This window comes from Maylandia zebra, linkage group LG14 (genome assembly GCF_041146795.1).
Source record: "Maylandia zebra isolate NMK-2024a linkage group LG14, Mzebra_GT3a, whole genome shotgun sequence".
NCBI classification, from domain to species: domain Eukaryota; kingdom Metazoa; phylum Chordata; class Actinopteri; order Cichliformes; family Cichlidae; genus Maylandia; species Maylandia zebra.
The window spans coordinates 12,709,435-12,732,009 of NC_135180.1; the positions used below are offsets into that span (position 1 = coordinate 12,709,435).

Genomic DNA, 22,575 nt, shown 5'->3' on the forward strand with positions numbered 1-22,575 from the left:
GCACAAGAAGCAGTGTGGCGACGAGATGAACCTTTTTCAATTTCCAGGCGAGTGATGGGTTGAACTACCAATGAAAGGGAAGGATACTGTTGATTAACATCTGACAGTAAAGTTACCTAGGCAACCAGAGCCTGGAATGTCATCCAATCACCAGCTACGATGTGATGCAAAATGAGTGCTTTGCTTCTCGTGTGGACGCAGATTAAAGCTGGGCATTAAAAGATGGGAGTCACCAAAGACTAACTCATGACCATCCCAGGAACTACAGGGATGTGAAGTCTACCAATGATTCAGTAGCTTATTGATCCAAGTTAGGCAGCAATAACTTGAAGCGATCAATTTCTGTCTGACTTTCTCAGTCTCTCAGATCATTTATGAAGGAATTTTGGCCCACTCTTCTTAACAGTTCATTGAGATTTGCAACCATTTGTTTATGCAAAGCTCTCTTAAACCACACATTTCATTCAGGTTGAGGTCTAGACTTTGACTGCACCATTGGAACAACTCGATTCGTTTGCTTTTCAGCCATTTTGTTGTTGATTTCCTGCTGTGATTTGGATCATTGTCCAGTTGCATGACCCAATTTGGCAAAGTGTTGGCTGTCTTAGGTGTTCATGGTCGACTCAGTAACTGCAAGCTGCCCAGGTCCCCTGGCTGCAAAATAAACCTAAATCATCACCCCTCCACCACTGCACAGTTGGTATGAGATGTTTGTGTTTGGTTTTCTCTAAACAAGATCCTGTGTATTGTGGTCAAACATCTCCACTTTGGTCACTGTCCAAAGGACATTGTTCCAGAAGTCTTGTGGTTTGTTCCTAACCCATGCTGCCATGTTCTTTCTCCTGGGAGCCAAAAAAGCCATATTTGTTTTGTCTTTTTCTAATTGTGCTGTCATGAACTTAAACATTTAACATGCTAACTGAGGAATGCAGAGTCTGAGATGTAGCTCTTGGGGTTTTTGCAGTTTTTCTGAGCATTGCATGGGGTGACTGGCATTTCTTATTCATGATTTGGACATGCCTTTTAACCTTACGGTGTAACCTCCCACACCCTGACGTGAACCTCCCAGAGAATTATTACTGCCCGTCGGGTCAACGGAGCCTGCACTGACTTGAATGGTGTGGAAAGTTACAGTACAAGGTTAGGAGGGGTTTCTGGTTCAGTTCAATTCAGTTTCATTAATACAGCGCCAAATTAAAACAACAGTCGCCTTGAGGCGCTTGATATTGTAAGGTTGACCCTATAATAATACATACAGCGACCCAACAATCATATGACCCCCTATGAGCGAGCACTTTGGCGACAGTGGGAAGGAAAAACTCCCCTTTAACAGGAAGAAGCCTCCGGCCATCTGCTGCGTAACTTACAGCATTTCTGGTAATGACTTAAGTTACGATGTGGAAGTCTAAATCAAGATTCAGTCTTAAAACATATGTTCAGGTGACTAAAGGTGACTAAACAACAGAAAAAGTACATTTAGGAATGTAACATCCATCCATCCATCCATCCATCCATTCGCTTCCGCTTATCCTTTTCAGGGTCGCGGGGGGCGCTGGAGCCTATCCCAGCTAGGAATGTAACAAACATGGATAATTCCATAGATGGCACAAGGGATCAGTAAACGGCAGATAGATGAGTTTGAGGATTGGTCTTTGCAGTCACCTGATCCTATCATGTTCTGGAGGCTTGTGAGTGTCTTTTAGCTGCACATCTGTACCTGTAACAGCTGTCACTGTAAGGATCTTTTATGAATATCTTAGTACATTTTGAACACATCCCCAGCTTAAGATGAAGTTACACCGAGGCCTGTTTGCCGCATTTTTGACACCTGTCCCACCGGTGCCATCACAGCGAGTCAGGCTCTTACTGCTCCGGCAGACAGCGAAGGTAGTTTTGAGCTGTGAGCGTAAACTCGATTTGTGTCATATCACGCCACACTTCAGAATGAGCTCAGTCAATAGTCTATCAGGCTGGCAGCTGCAGGAATGCACACAGAGAAAATGAGGACAAGCGGGGGGGAAAAAGAGAAAAATCCTGACAGGCTGCCAGAACAGAAAGAAGTGAAGTAACATAATCATTCACAGAGCATGAAGGTGTCTCGAAAATTGAGTGTGAAAACCAACTCACATGACTGCAGCAGCGACATGCCCTAAATTTCTGTCTCCCCCTTCTGCTTTAAGAGCAAGTATAAATGATTATTAATGCATTATTCACAAAACAGAGCCGTCTCTCCCCCATTTTTTTTCTCCACTGATGTGCGCCTTCTCCCTTTGATGATATAACCAAAGTAAGAGGGGAGAAAAGTGAGGGAGCACAGAGACTGGGAAGTTCAGAGGATGGCTTTTTTCTCTTGGGAATGCAGAGCTCTCATCCCAAAGGGAATCCTGCACTCTTCTGAAACAGTCTGAATCTTCCCGTAGACCAAGCAGCAGCATTTACATATCACTCACATAACCTCTCTCTCCGCCATGACTGCAACAAATGCCGACACCGTCAGCGCTTACATCCTCTGGCTGGCTTTCCATGACACAGGTAAACGCTGCTATATTCCTGTTCATATCACTTCCTCTTCTTTCTTTTTCAAAAATATTTTAATTTAAGATTCACATGATGACACAAATAGGAAAATGTTAAAGGCAATTTGGGAAAAGGACTGCAGAGAATAACCGCAGAATCACCCAGTGAGTTCTTTGAACTGGGGGATTCAGATATGGCAGCAGCAACAATTGGATGAGCGCGCTACAGGGAAGATGAAAGGCAGTCAAACTTGTAGACGTAATAAGTGGGCTGAGGCCTTTCATGATTCATACTGAGGCTTCATCTCACCGTTCAGGCAAGCCAGTGATTCCAAATGTTGAATAGGCTTATATATATCGGTGGATTCTTTGCAGGCTTAGCAGTGGATGATACAGAGCCAGTTAACGTCCTCCCACTGTTTATAGCAGGCATGGAGACACATGCAGTGACACAGAGCTACCCTTAAATTACTTTTTTTACCTTTGGCTTTTTAAAAGAAAAGTAGTAAATGGCATTTTATTGTCACCACTCTTATATCCGTGAGTCCAATGCAGAGCTACAGCTAGAAGGCAGCTTAGCTTAGCCTAGCATAAGTGCTAAAAGTAAGGAAATGGTGAGTCTGGCTCTGTTACTGTGCCGGGTTGATGAATAGTTCAGCACATAACACTTATAAACTTGCTTTTCCCTTTTTGGATTTAATCCGAGTTTAATAAATGATATATAATATGTTAATTGGTGACCTTTAGAGATGCTAGTAGGGGATTTTGTTATCTTTGGAGAGAGCCAAGCTATCTGCTTCCATGTTTCCAATGCTCAGCTAAACTTGGCTCTATCCAGCCAAAAAATATGTAAAATGTGATAGTGAAGGTCTGACAGGAAAGCAGGGAGGGGAAGAGGGGATATTACAATGCACCATGTGCTGAGGTTTTCCTAAATATTTGAAATTTAGTTGTTCAGCATTTTGGATATATGGCAAGAATTAGGCCTAGAAACTGGTCTGCAACTATTTGGCAACCACGAGTTGCCAAATAGTTGGAACCGTGAGTATTCCCAGACTGAGAAAAACTTTGTGATTACTTTAGTTGGTGGCAGATTACTACTGTTGCCCATACAAGCTGTATGAAAGATGCCAACTTATCTACACACACTCCCCAACTATTGGAAATGGAGAACATTTGCCTTTAGAGTAAAAGAATTGTCTTTTAAAATGTGTTTGTTGCAGTGGTAAAGTACAGTTTTTGCATTAGATTGCACTTTTCCCAAGTTTTACTTCTGCTCAACTAGTGGTTAGCAGTTAGTATTCGCAGTGTGATGTCACACACTTGAAGCTGTCACCTCGAGTTGTCGCCGTACTCGTGTTTTATAACCAGATGTGACGAGAGAGGAGTGGATCTGACCGCAACAGCGCACAGAAGCATATCCTGGATTGTTCTCCTTTGTGTCGCTTAGAATTTACAATTGGAAAGAGTCATAAAGCCCATAAACTCATCAAGAAAGCGTTTACTGAGTTGAGGCAACCATAGGATCCCCCCCCCTCACCCACTCCCCAGATGGCCACTATAAGAATGCATGTTGAAGGTATTTCTAACCTGGAGGCTATGTCCATTTTTTAACTGTCTATCAGTTTTGCTCACTTTTGGCACCTGTCTCAAATGTCCATTGAAGCAAAGAAGTGTTTTGGACAATTGTTGGCTTTATTTTCTCTTTTGGGCATGCAGTAAATATGTTTCTACCATGGCTCTCCGAGAATACATTTTTTTTATATTTTTTTAAATTTAGTTTTATGTAGACTTGGCCTTGTTTATGGATGACACAACTGTCACCATGGTCTGGTCACTGTTAATACTGGTCCTTTATGGTAAGCTGACTGACTGCAGATGGTCATTAAATGTTTCCTGTACAAGTTATAATTCTTCCCAATCTACGTCTTGGCAAGAAAGCAAATTCGTTTTTGCAAGTTACTCTAAAATTACTTTATATTTTCATGTCTCTGGTAAGCAGATCAGGAAAACATATCAATCCATTTTCCGTAATCCAATAATAGAAAGGAATAAGTTGCAGAATAATTTCCTGCTACCCCAGATCATTGTTTTGCATCGATCTTTTCTCTTATGATCAAATCCACCTAAAGTTAGGTGGTGGCCCTGCACAGCTAATGCTCCTCTGGAGTGTGCATATGCCAAGTGAGAGGGATGTCAGCAATAAATAGATTAAAGTGTGTAATGGCCCAATAACCACCCCTGCACTTCTCCACCATGCACGGTTGATTCACTTAAAAAAATGTCTGCAGCTGTTGGGGATGACCTAAGTTCAGATTTTCTGTTCAGTAAGAAACTGGAGGAGGTTGTGTTCAGGTCTAATTGTCTTTGTATAGAAAGAGAAATGGAAAAAACTGCGGAAAAAAATGTGAATTTAAAACTGTTTAGAAAGTGCAAAAGTGCACATGAATGCAAAACGGGTGTCCTTTGTGTTTGTGTGCTCATCTGTGCCAAGGTGTATAAGTGTACCAACTGTGTGAGTGCGTGTGTGTGTTATAGGAAGCAGTCACAGTGCTGCTGACGGCTCCATAAAGGAGCCTTTGAATGGCTTGGCTCTGGTAAATTTGTAGCAGATGTGGGGGAAAGAATATCCACCCAGGTTGAGTGGCCCTTCACTGCTAAGGCGACAGGAGTCCAATCCAGGGTAGGCAGACGGACGGGAGACAGGAGCCAGGAGACACACACACACACATTCAAGCACACACAAACACACACTTGTTGGGTGAACTCCAATCAGCCAGGAGGGAACTCTGCACGGCACTAAACAGTAGACAGGACCTTTTCTTTGAACCACTCTGGCTCCTAAATTGAAAATAATTCTCACTCTTATTCCTAACAGAAAAAAAAAAACAAAAAACGGTTGAGTTCCTTCCTTGTGTTGCTCTCTGGGCACGTTTTCCATTCGAGCGTACAAGTTAACTCCAGGTGCTTCGGGGATGGCCTCCACACACACTGGATCAAGCCTCCTTGTTCCCTCTGGACCCAGGGAGTCTAGAGCGCTCCGAGGCCAGGCTTTATGCCACCTTTCCTGGCTCTGACTGACGCCAGAGGACTGGTGGTGGGGGAGACTGGCGCCTCACTGCCAATTAACATCCTCTCACACTGAGAGCACGGCCAGGTAACACATGATAGGCCTGAGTCTTTCAAGCAAAGAGCTGGGCAGACAGTCAGGTGGGGTGACACTTATTAGCTTATCCATGTGCTGGACATCTGTCAGCGATACGACCCGAGGCAAGAGTTTCTTTCAATACGATGAGAGGCCCAGCATGTTTGAATAGATCCTGCACAAATATATCATTTGACACATATAAGAATATCTGGTGATGCGGTGTGCAAAGAAATAGTCCCACGTAAACACCCTGTACAGCTTTTGGAGAAATGAATGGGAATAAATGGCTTCAGCCGTGCCTTTAAGTGCTGTAAAGGCAGCGTGGACGGTAAAATTACCGAGTCCGAAAACTCATGAATAAAGTAAAAAACAGAAACACGGTTTGCACAGAGGAATCCAAAACTGTTCCCTGCACCGTGTCAGCAAATCCAGCCCCGACTTTAATTAAAAGTAGTCTGGAACATTTATCACATGGGGGGACTGAAGCTCATTCACACAGTTTCTGCCTCCTACACAGGCAATTACAGCTGATAGACGGAAGGCTTAGCTTTATTACCTGCATTGCTATAAACACGGCGTATGTACAAGAAGCTTTTCTTTCTTTTTTTTTTTTCTGGTGATGAGGGATCCTATGTGCCAGCTCATAAATGAGGCCCCAGCACCGGAGGCAATCGGTAAACACAAAATGAGCTCAGTCTCTCGCCCCTAAACTGCTGTTACGACTGTGACCGCAGTGCTAAAGCTGTACTGTGTGATGAAGATGTCCCTTCAAAGCATAAAACTGCAAAAAAAAGAAAAAAATAAGAAAGATTATATGAATGCTGGGAATTGCCCTGCAGTTTTCGTCCTCGGTCTGGATAAGAATGGTTCTTGTTCCCCCGTTAGCTGGTTGACAGAAGCGATCTTGCATGCAAGGGTGCTTCTGGAAAAGCAGACCCAGGAGGTTAAGCAGATTTCTCTGTAAGCAATACGCCCGTCTCGGTGTGTAAGGGCAATGGCCACTTTGTCTGTTACTCAGGCTGTTCCATCTGACTGCAAGTGAAAACAAACAGCAAGAGGGGAAATTTCACACCCTGGGCACCTCCTTAGCAGATAAATCCCCTACTCCTCTGCCCTTTCTCCCTGTCTTTGTATTTGTTTGTATTTGTTTGCATTCTCATTTTTCTGAAATCTGCTTGTGTTTTATTCAACAGGCCGTAATGCTCTTCTCGTTTCATCCTACCTGCAGATGAACCTTGGGCGGGATAGATAAAACTGTCGCAGTTGGCCGGCGGGCATCGCTTTCACTTTTAATTAAAGCTTCACACCCAAATAAATGTAGCAGAGTATCACACCCACTCATATCGCCCTGTGAAAAAAGTCCACCGGGGCCAGATGTTTGCCTTAGCGAGGATAAATATCTAAGTGGCAGCTTTCTCTGTAACGGAATCTGCTCCCTCTGTCGTTTTGTCGGATTAGCTGGGGTAAGGAAAACACGAGGATCGTGTTCCGAGCGTTTCCCAGTCGCTGGCTGCTCAGCATAAACACCAGGAGTGCTTGGCCTCCCTCATATCCGCCTCCTCAGCTCCTCCACCTCTCTCCTTGGCCCCTGGGGTTCTAGCGCGGGTTTGTTTTAGTAGTGTAGTCCCAGAAGAGTGTTTGGTTGTGTTGTGTGTCACACTGGGTGAGTGTTTGATTATGTTAAGCGTTACACAGCGCGAGTGTGCATGTGCAGAAAGGCGGGAGATGTTAATCCCTCTCTGCTTTGTCCTCTGTCTGTGCAAGACGCTTCACACTGGAACGTCGCAGGAATTCACGAAGCCGCCGCTCTGAGGGTCTCATAGTTGTGCGCAGATTAATAAGATGGCTACTTGGATATGCACAGAAAGAAAGGAGGTATCAAGAACGCCTCAGTATGCTCATGCTAATCAAAGAGACTCATTTAGCAGCCATACTTATGCCATGAAGGGCAATTCCCATTAGACTAATTCCAAGAAAAGACACAAAATCAGTACTGAATTTCTAAAACCCGGAATTGTTTTGTTTTTACCTTGTGTTTCATGTTTAGTTTTACTTTGTGCATTTGTCTTGTTCCCGCCAGCTGGATCACCTGCCTGTGTTGTGCCACAAGTTTCTAGACTGAGTCACCGTCCAGGATAGAGATGACAAACATAAGGCCCTGGGGCCAGAATCGGCCCAGCAAAGACTCCAATCCAGACCACTGGACAGTTTTGGGAAAACATGAAGGCGGGAATTCATTTTTGAACTTTTTGAAGTTTGACAGCTGCTTTTCCTGCTGATAAAGACCTCCCTCACAGGCATTTATACTACACCAAAGTAGTTTAATAATATAAAAACAAACGACATGACAAAAAAAATCATGCTTTTAATTGGCTAATACAGAAATTTTGGTTAAAAGTTCAAGTTTTAGACATACGAAACAGTCCGGGCAGTGAGCTACCAGAACCTTTTCTGTAATTGTACACATTTATCATGTAGAATAATTGAAATGTGATGATGTAATTTCACCTCTTCATCTTATTTATTAAGATATCTCAGGGATTAAATGTGTAGTTGAACATCTTTACACTGACAATTGATGTAATATAAGTTTGACACCCGGGGCTTAAATATAACTGGAAAATATGCTCTTTGTACAAGTGTAGCCTTTTTATCAGTTAGTTAAGCAGTTAAAATGTCAGCATGTGATTAGGGGTTTAACATTTGAATTAGGAAACTCTCTCAGCCTAACTTGTAGTAGAAGCTCTTTTAGCAGAGAAGTCCTCGGGCTGCAAAAAGGATGGAAAAAGGAAACACAACAACAACACAAAAAGGCCCGGATATTGACTGAAGATAGGAGTGGAGGATGATCATGGGATCCTTTCCATGGCAAAGACCTCTTCAGATATATAATACTTAAAATCAAATGAAGAATGCGCTCACTATGTGGCAGGGTGTTTTAAAGGGAAAACAAGAAAAACCAGCCATCAGCTGCAAGAACAGAAAAAAACAGATTAGGCTCTGCAAAAACATCTAAAACAGCAGACCGGCGCTGGAACTGCATTCTTTGGATATCTTAAAGAGAATGACGCATCCTCTGTAAAACACACTGGAGCCAGTGTGATGTATGGACACGCACAGCTTCCAGTGGCGCTGGGTCACTCGTGTTTATTAGTGATTTGACAGAAGACAGAAATGATGAGCTGCGATGTGTACGGAGCTTTACTTCCAGCTCGGACTCCTCCAAATGAGGGAATGTTGATTGGACTGTGCTTCAAAGTGCAGATAAATACTAGCCCAAAAGATACTCAGGAAGAAACCTGGGGTTTTTAGGCTTTAGGTAAAGAAGGAGGAACATTAAAGAAGGAGGAACAGATTCATCACAACATAACTGAGCTGAATTGCACTTGAAGACAGCAGAAGGAAAGACCTGGCAAGGCATCACAAAAAAGAAAACTCATTAGTTATTGAGATCCATAGGTTTCAGACTTCGGGCAGCCGGTTTTCATTTGACTCCCTGCAAATGGGACTGTATTAAAATACATTGTTTTGTTCAGCTCCTTGAATTCAAGCGATTGCACTCTAAGTCATCATCATATAACTGCAACCTAAATATTTTCTGTAAGTAATTTAAAGAAACAAAAGAAAAGTTTGTCCTAAGTTATCCACACACAGCTTTACTCGCGCTGGCTCTAACACATTAAAAAGTAATGCACTATAATCACATTTTTCTGTAACATAGGCAGTTTAAAGCTCTGCCTGGCTGTTGTTTTGAGATTGCCAGTCCCCCTGTGGTTCAGCTGATGCCTTGACTCGAGATTTTTGTACCTGTTTTTGCTGCTTTGGTTGACCTTTTACTGAACTGGGCTGGACTTCTGTGAGTCTGTTTTTCTGAAATTAGGCCTCACTCTTTGTTTTTGCAACCTGGCGTCGTGCACACTTTGCATCTTTATTTTCGGGTCCTCCTTTGAACTTCTGAACTTTAAAAAATAAATGCGGTGTTATGTATTAATATACACAGCTGGAATTAGTGTTCAACAAATGCACACAAACCATTTATTCTTTCTATTCCAAAAGCTTAAATATTATGATCAGAAATTTGTGATTAGTAGTCTGATGGTGTGAAGTGTGTTAAGCATGTGTTAAGAAATGAAACACAGAATATCACCAGCATTATTTAATTCTGCATCTGAGGCCTCCGTGGATGATACATGTGCTGGTTTTTTAAATTAATTGCACACTTTTCTAATGAGTAAGCTTTCCTTCGCCATGTTTGGCTGTATTTTGGAAACCCAGCTGAAGCACCTGGCCCAGTTGGGTTCTGGTTTGGGGCTACAGACTGGTCCCACTAATAGGCACTTGAGCCCCCCCGCCACATCCGCCTAGTACCATGTTCCACTTAATGAGGCTCTAGCCTAGGCTGTAAACAAGCCCAGATGCAACCCCAAAACACACACAGGAAATGTCTCATGACCATAACAACACAAGGATCCTGCCAGCTCATGCATGATGGGGTGTGAACAGGAAGGCTGATCCTTGCAGGTTTTCTCCCTCTCTCCTCCACAGGCAGTTATTATCCTGAGGGAAAAGGCCGCATGTGGTACTGCTGCTGTAGCCCTTGGTCTGCATGCCAAATCCTCACCAGCCGCCAAGATCATCACAGACCGTTGCCTCACTCCGTTTCCACAGCCTACAGTTACAGTATGTACACAAACCGCAGTTTATTCAGCACTGTGTTGGACCTGGCATGGCAGCTTTAACACGCCACAATAGGAACAATGTCTTATACAACAAGGTTTTTCTTTTACTTGTAGGGGGTTCAGACCTTGACAAAAGGTCCAGTGTTGGAGTGAGTGTGGCCCCAGCTGGTTCCTTTTACTCCGCAGACTGGCTAATGTACAGTGATCAGCCTGAGTCAACAGTGCTGGCTAGAAAGGGGCTTAATTGATGATAGGAAAGTTGTTTTTTGGATAAATGTGTTTGAACTGCCCCAAAATGTCCTATTCAATAAATTCTCCTTTTATTTACAGAATACAAATAATCCCGGGCAACCTGAGCGGATACTTGCATAAAGTGCCAAACACGCAAGTTAATTAACGCACTCATTCTTGCAAACAAAGAACAGAAGCCAGGCTAGAAAACTGTTCCCATTGGTGTTATATTGAGGATTCCCCCTACACCCTTCAACTTTCCACACACACCCACAATAACAGGCACCATTCACACAGCGCCGCTTTAATTAGCCAATTAAGTCTGGTGGAGTAAAATCACCCCTCTGTTTTAAAGTGATAATTCAACATTTGTTATGTAGCGTCAGTTTGAGCCTTGTTCCATCCACCTGCCGGTTAGCTTAGCTTAGCATAAAGACTGGAAACAGGTGACAAAGAAAACATTTAAATCTTGCTAATTAAGATTTTACATCAAATTTATATAATCTTTTTGTAAAAAATATTTGAACAGAACCTCTCTTGAAACCGCATCTTGTTTGGATAAGTCAAACCTCACTGTTTTCCCTTCTTTCCAATCTCTTTGCTAGGTAGCGGGTGGCTAGCTTTAGCGTCATGTTTAGCAAAAAGACAGAGTGGTACTAGTCTTTCTCTTACTCTAGTCTTTCTTTTACTCTAAGAAAACAAGAAACTATTGACTTACAATTTTTTTGTGCGTGTAATTCTGTGAAATATTTGCTAATTACAAAGATAGCTAACGGTTAGCTTAGCTTTGCAAAAGACTAATGGTAAAATAGTTTCAGACTTGTGATTTTTTTTATGGAAATAAAATTTATAATAGCATGTTAATGACAGAGATTTAGAGGTACTGGCTTGCAGATTTTCTTACTTGCTCACACTTGTTTCCAGTCTAACTATCAACTAAAGTGATGTGCAAAAGTCTTAGGCCACCCCTCATTGCTGTATATTTTGCTTCTAAGCAGCCAGACTTGTAGTTTTTTAAATGCTCTTGATCAATAATTCTTCAGGCTTTCTGAAGGTCTTTCAGGGTTTTTAGTTTGGGCACTGGATGCTTTCTCACCAAATTTCAGTCCACTACTTTTACCTTTTAGATGACGATTTTTATGTTTGCTTAATGCTGACCTATGAGTCATTCATTGATGAGTCAATATAAAAAGGAAACTAATTTGAACTATGAAGCAGTGTGTTGAGTCAACAGATTGCAGACAACTCAGCTAATTTAAAATTGTATTACTATACACACGATTTGGCCCCATTTTTTTTGTTTTTTTTTGTTTTTTTTGTTGTTTAATGTAGGAAAGATGCCATAGATAACACAGGCAGATGATGCCAATAAGGGGATTCCCCATTGAGATATTAGTGGAAAACATTTCCTATCCTCAAAAATTGATGAAACTGAATAAATGGAGGAAAAAAGAAAAAGAAGGGGTAGGCCTGAAAAACTATTTACACCAGATAAACAGTATCTGGAAGTCATGTCTTTAAGAAATGGGAAAAAATACAGGAAAGACTTGACACAGAACCTGAGAGATGCATCTGGCCCTTCAGTTGATTCACTGAAGCCTCATCAGAAATGGTCTCGGCGGAAAGCTGTCAAGAAGTTATTGTTAAGGAAGGGAAACAGGGAGAAAAGATTGACGCATACCAAATTACACAAGAACTGGACTGAAAATCAGTGACAACAGGTGTGATGGAGCGATTAATCCAAACTTAAAATTTTAGTTCAGTTTGTTGTCACGATGTATGGAGGAGGTCAAGTACAACAGTGAGTGTCTGTAGCCATTTATAAAACACAGTGGAGGCTTCTGATTTCTTGAGCTGCATTTCAGCCAGTGGTTTTGGGGATCTTGTCAAAATTGATGAAATTATGAACTCAGAAAACCACCTGGAAAGTGTCTGATTGGTAGCAGCTTTATTTCTAGACATGACAGTGCATTCCTGTCATACTTAAAGAAATTCCAAAAACGTATACTTTTAAGGCTATGATTAACATATTTACACATATTGTATTTCTTTGTGTATTTGCACATTTGAATAAATCTCTGGACCCATTTTCCTGGCAAAATCTAAAGAAATGAGTGGTGTCTCAAGGACTTTTGCTAAGCTACTAGCTAGCAGCTTATTGTTTGAATACAGATATAACGATGGTACTAGTGCTCATCTCAGTTCTGCCAAGAGAGTCAATACACTGTAAAGGAAAATCTGGAAAATATTCAACAAAAACAGCAGGCTTGCAACTTTGCAAATAAGTAACTTTTCAGACTTTATGCTAAATCTGCAGAGGTAGCCTAGCAGTCCTCTCATCTCACTCCCTGCAAGGATGTAAATGTTTGAGATTAAGACTAACTCATTGTTTTGCATACAGTTTATTGGCCTTCTTTGTCATTGCAAAGGCTCACTGACTGAGAGCAGGCGTATGCGATTACAGACAGCATTAGAGCCATCAGTGCTGCAGTGCCAGTTTTTCAGAGCATTCATCATCTGAAAACTTCATGAATCAAAACAGTCAATATGAAATAGAACTAAGTCAAAAAAAATAGAGAGGAAAAAAGGCAGACAAGAACAAACTTCAAAACTCCAAATCAAAGCGTGTGAAATGCAACCGAGAATAGCAGATCCTTACTGAGCCCGGGGCTGGGGGGGGAGGGGAGGATCAGTGGGTGGGGGTGGGGGGTGGTGTGCCTCCTTTTCTCAGAACACAGAGCCGAGGGGTGAGCCTTTGATGGCGGAGCGTGACATGAGCACATTTAGGATGGGGGTGCAGCAGCAGCAGCGCGACAGCAGACACACTTTGCCAGAAGACCGAGCTCCACATCTGAGCGGTTCTGATCCATTTTGGCACTCGCTGACAGAAAATCTGTGTCAACATTGTGACTTTCATCAACTGTCCTGCTTTGACTGACCCACTGGAGCTGTTCCACTTGTTTTGAAAAGCTAGACTCAAGAACTGAAGGCTGTTAAGTTTTCGCTTCCCGGCGTTAAGCAAGAGTGCCACAGATTCAAATGCTGAATGTAGCCCGCTGTTGTTGATCCTTTAGTTAGCGAGTCAATGGCACAAACAGTCCACAGGGGTTTAAAGATGTTCAGGAGGGCCAGAGCAGGTTTCAGGGCCGAGCTTAGACTCCCACATCCTGTCCATTTCCGCTCCCTCCCTTTAGAGTGTTTCTAAAAGCAGTCCTTGCATGGGTTTGTGTTCTTTGTTGATGCTTTTTTTCACATTTTTTCCCGTCCTTTGTAACTCCTGCTCCCTCTCTTTTTCTCTGGGGAGAGACTCTTTGGTACAAGAGATTAGAGCGGGTGCTGCCTAGCAACTGAATAAAAATGGCAGCTACAAAAGGGGTGCTCTCACTCTCCAACGTCTGACCTACATAATCCCAAGCCTCTGATCGTGCAACATAACAACATGATGAAAGGCCTGCTGTGATTTAGCCCTCAAACAAATACTTGCCATGGCTGACCCCCTTGCTCAAAGAGCCATCTCGCTTACTGCAGAGCACCAAAGGGTGACTTCTGAAATCTTGACGGTGCCTAATTAGAAAGGAAGAAGAGGCTGCGAACGCTATTGGAAATGAGATGAATGTATTTGAGGAGATGGCAGCAGAGTGGCAAAGGAGATTAACAGTGATCACAGCAATGCTGTTGGCTTCAGAGAGCGAGAGCGAGCGGTGGAACCTCCCTCTGTTCACTGATTCATCTCTCCTTCAGCCACAGGCAGACGGAGCACAGGAATGAGTACAGAGGGATGAGAAAGCTTTACTTCTGTCTTCTGCTTATTGATCAAAGGACGTGAAAAAACAAAAAAATATATATTTAAAAAAAGATACAGCAAAAAGCTGGAAACTTTTTCTTCAAACTTTCACTTCCTGTAAAGTGCTCCTACTCCCATCCGTACCTCTTATGTTTTTATTTGTTCTGACCTACAGCGCTGTTTTCCCTGCACTTTTGACATCTTTAACTTAATTTGTCCCAAAGTAACTTCACAATTAGAACCATATCCTCTCGGTAATGCCACTTGCTCAAACCATCTTTTGTCTTTGGTGTCTTGAATATTTCAGATAGAGGTCCCGCTCTAGAGACCTGTGGCAAAACTGGCAGTTTTATAAACCAGGAGATCACGTACTGGTTCACTCTAGTAGAAGATCATAGGGTGAGTTAAAATACACCCTTTCAGAACAGCAACACGTTTGAGAATAATGATTGTAGCTCTCACTAATTCTATAACTCTGAACATCACAAAGAGTGGATTTTACAAAACATTGTCATTTTTTCATCCCTGGACTTGGAACAACCCGAAGGTCCAATGTGGTCGGATTGGATATTAAGCACTAGGGAAACAATGGACTTGTAGTCTTGTTGCATTTGAAATGATTGCTTCACAGACGGAGACCAGGTCTGCGATCATTCAGTTGTCCTCCTCGAAGCCACTTGGATGCATCAGGAAGATGATAAAAGATGAAGTCTGCGATCAGTTTGTGTTTGAATGGGGTCAAGTTGATAATAGCATGCAGTCTGTTTGTGATAATACAGCAGTGTGTCTGTAATAAATCACTGAAAGTTGCAAATCTGATGTCTACATACATAGAAGATCCCAATAAACAGAAATTCACATGAACTACTTCAGCGTCCAACCAGAAACTTGCAGACCGGGAACAGACAATTCAGAAATCCTCCACAAATAACAACATAGTTAATGCAGGAATGGGCTTAAACAGTAGTCTTGGTAACCTTGCTTTCCTATGGGAGTAAAACCAGAAAACAACCAGTTGGCAACCAGTTGAACCGAGTTTCCTATTGCAAAGAGATGAGCTGCCATTGGACAGACTAACTCCAATTGATGTGTTGCCAGTCTCTCTTAATTTATAATTTAGATATGCTGTAGTTATCTGAGTGACTGCAGTCACTCCTGGATGGACTGTGATTGGCTGCAGAAGAGTTCTCTCCTAGAGGTTGTGGCTGTTCATTGGTTTCCAGGTGTCTGAAAGGTGCAGTCACTTCCTGTTTCTTGTGCACTCTTTAGTGTCAGTGGATGACGCTAAAGAGTGAAGTAAGGGCATTATTAATTATGATTTCAATACAACAATAGTCACCCATTTTTACTTTTTTCCTTACCGTGAGCTTTCCTCACTCACTGCTCCTTATTATATTTAACTCCTCTTATATCTCGGCGCGAGTCGACACTCCTTGTTAAGGTCCTGAAACAAAACTTTAGCTTCTTTCTGTAATTTTGCCATCTCAACAACGCCACAAACGTGTGCACCCGCTTGTAAGCCGTGCTGCAGATTGTTGCTGTGCCTGCGTGCTCTTCATTGAAGTTTTAAATGTTGATTTGAGTCCCTTTTGGACGATGTTTAATTCATAGTTCATTCTGATTTTAATTCAAAGGAACACTTCCTCCTGTTCGTGTCTCTACCCTCGTTAGATGAAGATGAAAGGATGAAGACTGAAGGTACGTGTCCTTGAGCTCACATCAAGCACAGTTACAGCTGAGACTGCGATCCACAGAGTAATAAATATCAGGTCAGTGTGATATGGATATTTAATATCTGACTTGTTAAAACTGACCAAACCTTCTAGGTAATGGATAATATTTTAAATACAAACTGACTTTCTTTCCTTTACTGAAGTGAGGCAGATGGGCCTTTTTCCCCCAGACAGCAGCACTGAAAATATTGACGTGAACTTGGACGAGCAACAGCTGGACTTTATCCTTAAAAATATCTCTCAAACAACACAGAGAGGTAACTGGAGATGGACTTTCAGTACCTGTATACAAACCTCCAACAGATGTATGTATGACACAGTAATTTTGAATGGTGAAAACACCTTTAAGCATTCCCTCTGTGCTACATTAGAGGTTCTTAAACAATAAGAAACCCTCTGCAAAATGGCTTTTCATCTCTCAGTCTGCCTGCTTTCATTAAACCGGCTGGAAAACCTCAGCCCCTCAATCTCTTCCTCTGCCACTTGACACTGAAATCCTCATTTTAGACAAAAAGTCACCATCAAACTTGCCTCAGAGGTCGCCGCGCGGGCCGTGATATCAGCATGCGCGCGCGGTCGCGTTGTGTGGTTTTTGTGCGTGTACTGGGCGTCTGATTGGAGTCCGGTTGCGAGGACTGGTGAGCTGTGTGAACTTTGGTGCTCTCTGACTGCCGCATTTTCATGGAAAGCATCTCTTTGGGGGCCTGCAGGTTTTCAATGCGCTCATTTACACATCAAAACAGCACAGGAAAGGGATAGTGCTCAAGGGGGGTGAGGGGCTGCAGAAGGGAGGGAGGGCAGGGTAATGAAGGATGCTTTATTTTCTCTTTTTACCCTCAGGGTTGGGCAGGGGTTTTAAGTCTATGAGGGAGGCGTACTGATGCCATAATGATCGCCTTTAATCAGACCCATGACCAGATGGAGGGATTTCTCCTCAGCAGACAAAAACACAGTGTCAGCAGCTAAAGCGGGATAACCGCTGAGGTGTTTTTACGCCTTTTAGTCGAAAACAAATTGTACAAATCCCGGATAAACAGAATCAATAAATACTCTGTAAAGCTCTCAGCGCACACAATGAAATTTCCCTGAGAAACCTATAAGGGAAAAGTGTTGCCTTTTCTGGGAGTAGCCTCACTCTTGGCCCAGACAAACTTGGTGCTCAGTGCGACTGACTCTGACACTATTTAACCTCCTGAGCCAGAGGAGAAGAAAAACAGTGCCGAGCCTCAGCCAAACTAAATCTTTCGAGCGAGACCGGGCTTACTTACTCCTGAAATTGGACATTACTGGAGATGGGGTGGGGTCTTCTTCAAAACAAGCCTGCTGCTGATTGGCTGGCGCTCCTCCAGCCCCGCAGACCTCAGGTGTGTGCGCGTTTGTATGCGTGTGTGAAGGCAAGGTGTTCCCGGCAGCCACATATCTGGCGCCAAAAGAACCACAGCTCAAACAAACTGTTTTTGGAATGAACCTTTCTTTCGTTCGTGCCTCTATCTGAAGCGCTGTGCTGTGTGATTCCTTTCCTCTGTGAAAGAAAAGAGCTAAAAATAGCTCTCAGTGACCTGGAAATGCAGCGATAGACTTCATACTTGTGGAAAAGAAACACATTAAAGACATCCTGTCGCTGTTGCTGGCCCCACTTTTTTATTTTAAAAAAGAGGCTTTTTATTCAGCACTACATGGAAAAATATATTTAAAAAAAGCTCAAGAGGGGCTTAACCCTCTGCAGCTCCTATCTAATCAGAGCAGCTCAGCGCAGGTGGGACAAGCTGGTTTGTGTCTCACACGGCAAGTGTTTGGCCTCTCTGGGTCATGTCACTGGAGTGTGAACCGGGGAGGAAGCACGCGCCCCCGATCAGTCGCTCGTGAACTGGAACATGTGGCCTAAAAACACCACCAGCCGAGCCTCGGGCCGCGAGGGCTCTCCAAGCAAAACAGCTCTTTTTAATAGTTAAATGTGATCCACACAGTGTCAGAGTCCAGGACTCGCAGCGCTCGCCTGCCAAAACCGTGGACAACATCTACAATGGCTGAGCAATGAAAACAAAAGAGGGGAGGATATTGGTAGTTAACCCACATCTTCTTCCAACGAAGGAAGGAATAAGTAATTTAAGTTAACTCATGCGTTGCACAAATCCACGACAACACCACCACGCCAAGTGGAAATGTGGTTAATTTACTGCAGAGACACAACTTGCCTTTGATTTTAAAAATGCTGTGCGTGTCATAACTGAACAGTGGAACAAGCTGTATTACATCCTTAATGACTCGGCTGAAATTCAAGCGGTGGAGAAAAAAAATGCAAACGACACAACTTTTAGATGTGCGGAGATGGTCAGCGAGCTCACCCCTGCTTCACCCAGCTCACATCCCGGTAACGTTCCTGGTCATCCCACTTTTACCAAACTATCACTCCCACAAGCTGCTCCTGCTGCTGCTGGTGATTGTGGTGACACAGCACACAATTACACACAAACATAATAAACTCCACCGCTGTCAAACACTAATTTCCACACAACTCGCTGTGTGTGTGTGTGTGTGTGTGTGTGTGTGTGTGTGTGTGTGTGTGTGTGTGTGTGTGTGTGTGTGTGTGTGTGTGTGGTTGCAGTTTACGTTTGCGCTTACACTGTTAAAGTCCAGTAATGTAAAAGCTATTTATTTTCACTTTTTTATGGACCGTGTGAGGAGATGGTAGCGCTCATGCACAGTTAAAATCAGGTTTATTACTGAAAAGTTAGCTGCAGAGGACCAACTTAGAGTATTTGTTCAATGAAAAATAATGCTATGCATACCTTCTCTCTGAATCAGCCAGTGATCATTTATACCTCGTGTCAGTTTCTGAGAGCACGTCGTTGCTTTAGCCAAACAAAATGCACTGCTTAGCGGAATTCCTTAATTCATATCACAAGCGCAGGCTCCAAGAGACACAAGCCGCATATAAACTCGAATATTAAGTTAATAATCCATCTACTCGATGAGCAACCACAGTTTTGGCCGCGTGCGCTAAGCTTCAATCTGTCAGTGAAACCATGCAATAAGGCTGAAATCCACTTCAGGTCTGTCCTCTCACATCAAAGTGCCGAGTGTTTGCACGGGGATCAAATAGAGCAGCGAGAGGGCAACAACAGCGATTCGGCGGAAGGATTAAAACAGCTATTAATTAAATATATTCCTCTGATGATGCAAACATTAATACTTGCCACGGTTTGTCACTCTATTCATCAGCAATTCTCTTTGAGGATTATTGTCGGGGACGCCTCTGGGATGTAGCCTGCGCTTTGGAAGACAACACACGCGGCAGCAGTCCTGCTGTAAAAAAAAAAATCCCTGAAGAAGAAAAGCTACGAAATCTATTCAAACAATCATCTGTAGCCACGAAAACTTATTAAAGCTTGCTGAAACTGTTAAACGGTCATCAAAACAACAAGAAGACAAGAAAGTTGAGGATGAGTTCCGCAAATTTATTATCCTTCAAAAGGCCAGAACCAGAGGTCTTAGAAAAGGCACTTGATTTCCCACGACCTTTTTAATAAATGTATCTAAACAACAAATCCTGTAAGAGCCAAGGTGAACTTTAAATTAAATATATTGACAATAAATAACACATTTATACACATTTATACAGTTAATCATGCCACTTTCAGGGAGGAGAATACGCTAATATTTCCCAACATACCTCCCCTACGAGTCTCTTTTTCCCTCTCTTTGCAACACCGGGCATGTCTACTGCACAGAACACTATGAACAGGAAACATATGGATAGCAATACTGAACATTTTTCCCTTTATGCACTGAATACTGTTTATAGTTTCTCATGGTGTAGCTTCGTGTCCCTTGGCAGCAGCACAGAAGTAAGTGACAGTTCAATTCAATGCCTCATCTTCATATTAAGTCTTTTAGCAGCTCCTTACACAGGGCAAAGGTGTGTGAGTGTGTGTGTGTGCTCAATCTCAGACGTGTGTGGGGTTGTCTGAGTGCAGGTCAGTCTTGGCCATGTGCAGAACCACAGCAGGAGATTTGTAGTGGCAGTGTGTGCTGCCGCAGCTGACACCGCTGCAGGGTTTCCTACTACTAGTCCTGTCTGCCAGCTTCCTGCTGCACAGGCCCTGCCAGGTCTGCAGGGTCTTGGAGCTCCAAACCCACACCCCGCTGGTGATACCGACCACCAGCGACATGAAGATCTTCAGCATGAACACGGCCACTGTGGGCACGGATGTCTGAAGCGAGCAGTCGCTGCCGGGTCCGTTGAAAGATCCGCACTTCATCTGCAGCCCCCTCAGCTTCCAGTAGTCCATGTTGAGCCTCTCGTAGAAGTAGCAGACTATGACGCAGGTGGCCGGCACGGTGTAGAGGATGGAGTAGATGCCGATTTTCACCATGAGCTTCTCCAGCTTCTCCGTGTTGGTGCCCTCGGTTTTCATCACTTTCCGGATGTGGAAGAGCGCCACGAAGCCCGTGAGAATAAAGGAGGTGCCGATGATGAGGTAACATGACAGAGGGATCAGGACGAAGCCCGTGAGGGCGCCCGAGTCCATGCTTCCTACGTAGCACAGCCCCGTCAGCTCGTCTCCAGCCACCTTCCTCATAGTGAGGATGACGATAGTTTTGAGAGCAGGGATCCCCCAAGCAGCCATGTGGAAGTAGTTGCTGTGAGCTTCGATAGCCTCGTGGCCCCACTTCTTCCCTGCAGCCAGGAACCAGGTGAGGGTGAGGATGACCCACCAGATAGACGAGGCCATGCCAAAGTAGTAGAGGATGAGGAAGACGATGGTGCAGCCGGTGGACTCCAGCCCCTCTTGGATGATGTACAGCTCGCCGTGCTCACGGTCGCAGGCGATGTTCTCGGGCCCAGCCACTGAGCGGATGATGAAGGCCACGGAGTAGACATTGTAACACATGGAGAGGAAGATAATGGGTCGCTCTGGGTACTGGAAGCGGTGAGGCTCCAGGAGGAAGGTCAGGACGGTGAAAGCGGTGGAGACGAAGCACAGGATGGACCACACAGTCATCCAAATGAAAGCAAAGTCTTTGTCCTGCCTAGACCAGAAGACATCCACAGCAGGGGAACAGCGTGGAGCGCAAGACTGGCTCTTCTCCACAAACTGGAACTTGTCTGGGTTCTCGCAGGAACCCACGCTGCCCGGAGAGCGGTTGTTGCCCGTGCCCGGCTGCCTGGGGCGAGGGGGCACTGGAAGCATGCCCTCCCCTTTCTTCCCCTCCGTCCTGGTTTCGTTCTCCGGGGCTTCCATGCACAGAGCGTTGGGGTCATTCCTGGTAGGCAGCTTTTCGCAATTAAGTGACTCCGGCCAGGTGTAGCTGAACTTCTTCATGACGGGAGCGCACTTCTCCTTGGCCTGCTCGCACATGGGTCTGCATGCGGGGATGGAGGTGGACACTTTGTCCGTGCACATGGGGGCGAAGAGGGAGCAGAGGAAGAAGCGGAGGTGCACATGGCAGCCGTAATGCACCAGGGGGGCAAACTCTTGCAGTTTGATGGCAGCCTCCTTCTGGTCGTCGTGGGCCATGAAGTTGGGCATCCGGGTCAGGTTGTAGCCGATCCCCTGGCACATGGGGATCGTGATGAGCTCGCACTTGGCCGGTCTGCCACGCTCCAGGTCGTAGGAGCCAATCTCAAAGCTGGAACCCGAAATCACCAGCAGACACCACAAAAAAATAACCACCTTCAGCGGACAGCCGTCCATACTCATCGTTTCGGCCAAAAAGAAAAGAAAAAAAAAGGGGTCTCTGTCTTTCAGAAGACACACGGGGTCGGGTAGAGAAGATCCCCGCTATTTCCCCATGTCGAGGGCAGGTCGAAATTCAGCCAGCTCTCCGTTAGAAAACCTCCCCAGCTGCACTCGGAGCGGCTCGCTGTTATGATTTAGTCCTGAATTAAAGCGGTTACTCCCACAGTCTGCCGAGATAAAGGTCCGTGACTAAAACGTGACAGAAACTTCGATACAAGATTGAGGAACGAAAACAAAAACAAAAATCGTAAAATCAAACGCCGGGGAGCTGTGCGTAAATCCTCAAAGTGGACCGAGCGAAGAGAAAAAGAGAGGCAGCGATCACAGCGGCTGTTTGAGCTGCTGTGAGGCTGTTTGTCGGCTCCAGCTCTTCCTCCTCCGCTTTCAGGCTCGACACTGAAGTTTGAAAGCCGCTCAGTGGGACTTCACTGAGGGAGAGACGGAGAAGAGGAGGAGGAGGGTGGGCGCTCCGTGACGCTCACATTTCAGCCCGAGCACTACACAAGGAAAATTATCAGACAGATGCTGGAGGATGGTCAAATACCTCTGACATTTCTGCCCTGAATAGTATGCCTACCCTTTCAGGCGCTTTGCCTGGAGGGTGGGGGGAAGCTGCAATGTCACGACGAATATAGTCGTTTGCACACTCGAGTAAAAAACAAAATTATCGATGTGACAGAAAAGCTGCTGCACTTATTTGGCAACTTTTCAAAACACGACGTAGGGCAGCAGTTAAAAAA

General features: G+C 44.2%; 1 protein-coding gene across 1 annotated transcript; it reads right to left on the reverse strand.

Moving 5' to 3' along the window:
- Window positions 1-19,528: 19,528 nt before the first annotated feature.
- Window positions 19,529-22,355, reverse strand: fzd9b (frizzled class receptor 9b). The gene has a single exon (XM_004561415.5). The coding sequence runs from the start codon at window positions 21,794-21,796 to the stop codon at window positions 20,039-20,041; it is 1,758 nt and encodes a 585-aa protein (XP_004561472.1). The 5' UTR covers window positions 21,797-22,355; the 3' UTR covers window positions 19,529-20,038.
- Between the last annotated feature and the right edge of the window lie 220 nt (window positions 22,356-22,575).

Excerpts from the sequence above, each read along its gene's own strand:
- fzd9b (XM_004561415.5), bottom strand. The coding sequence starts at position 21,796 with ATGAGTATGGACGGCTGTCCGCTGAAGGTGGTTATTTTTTTGTGGTGT.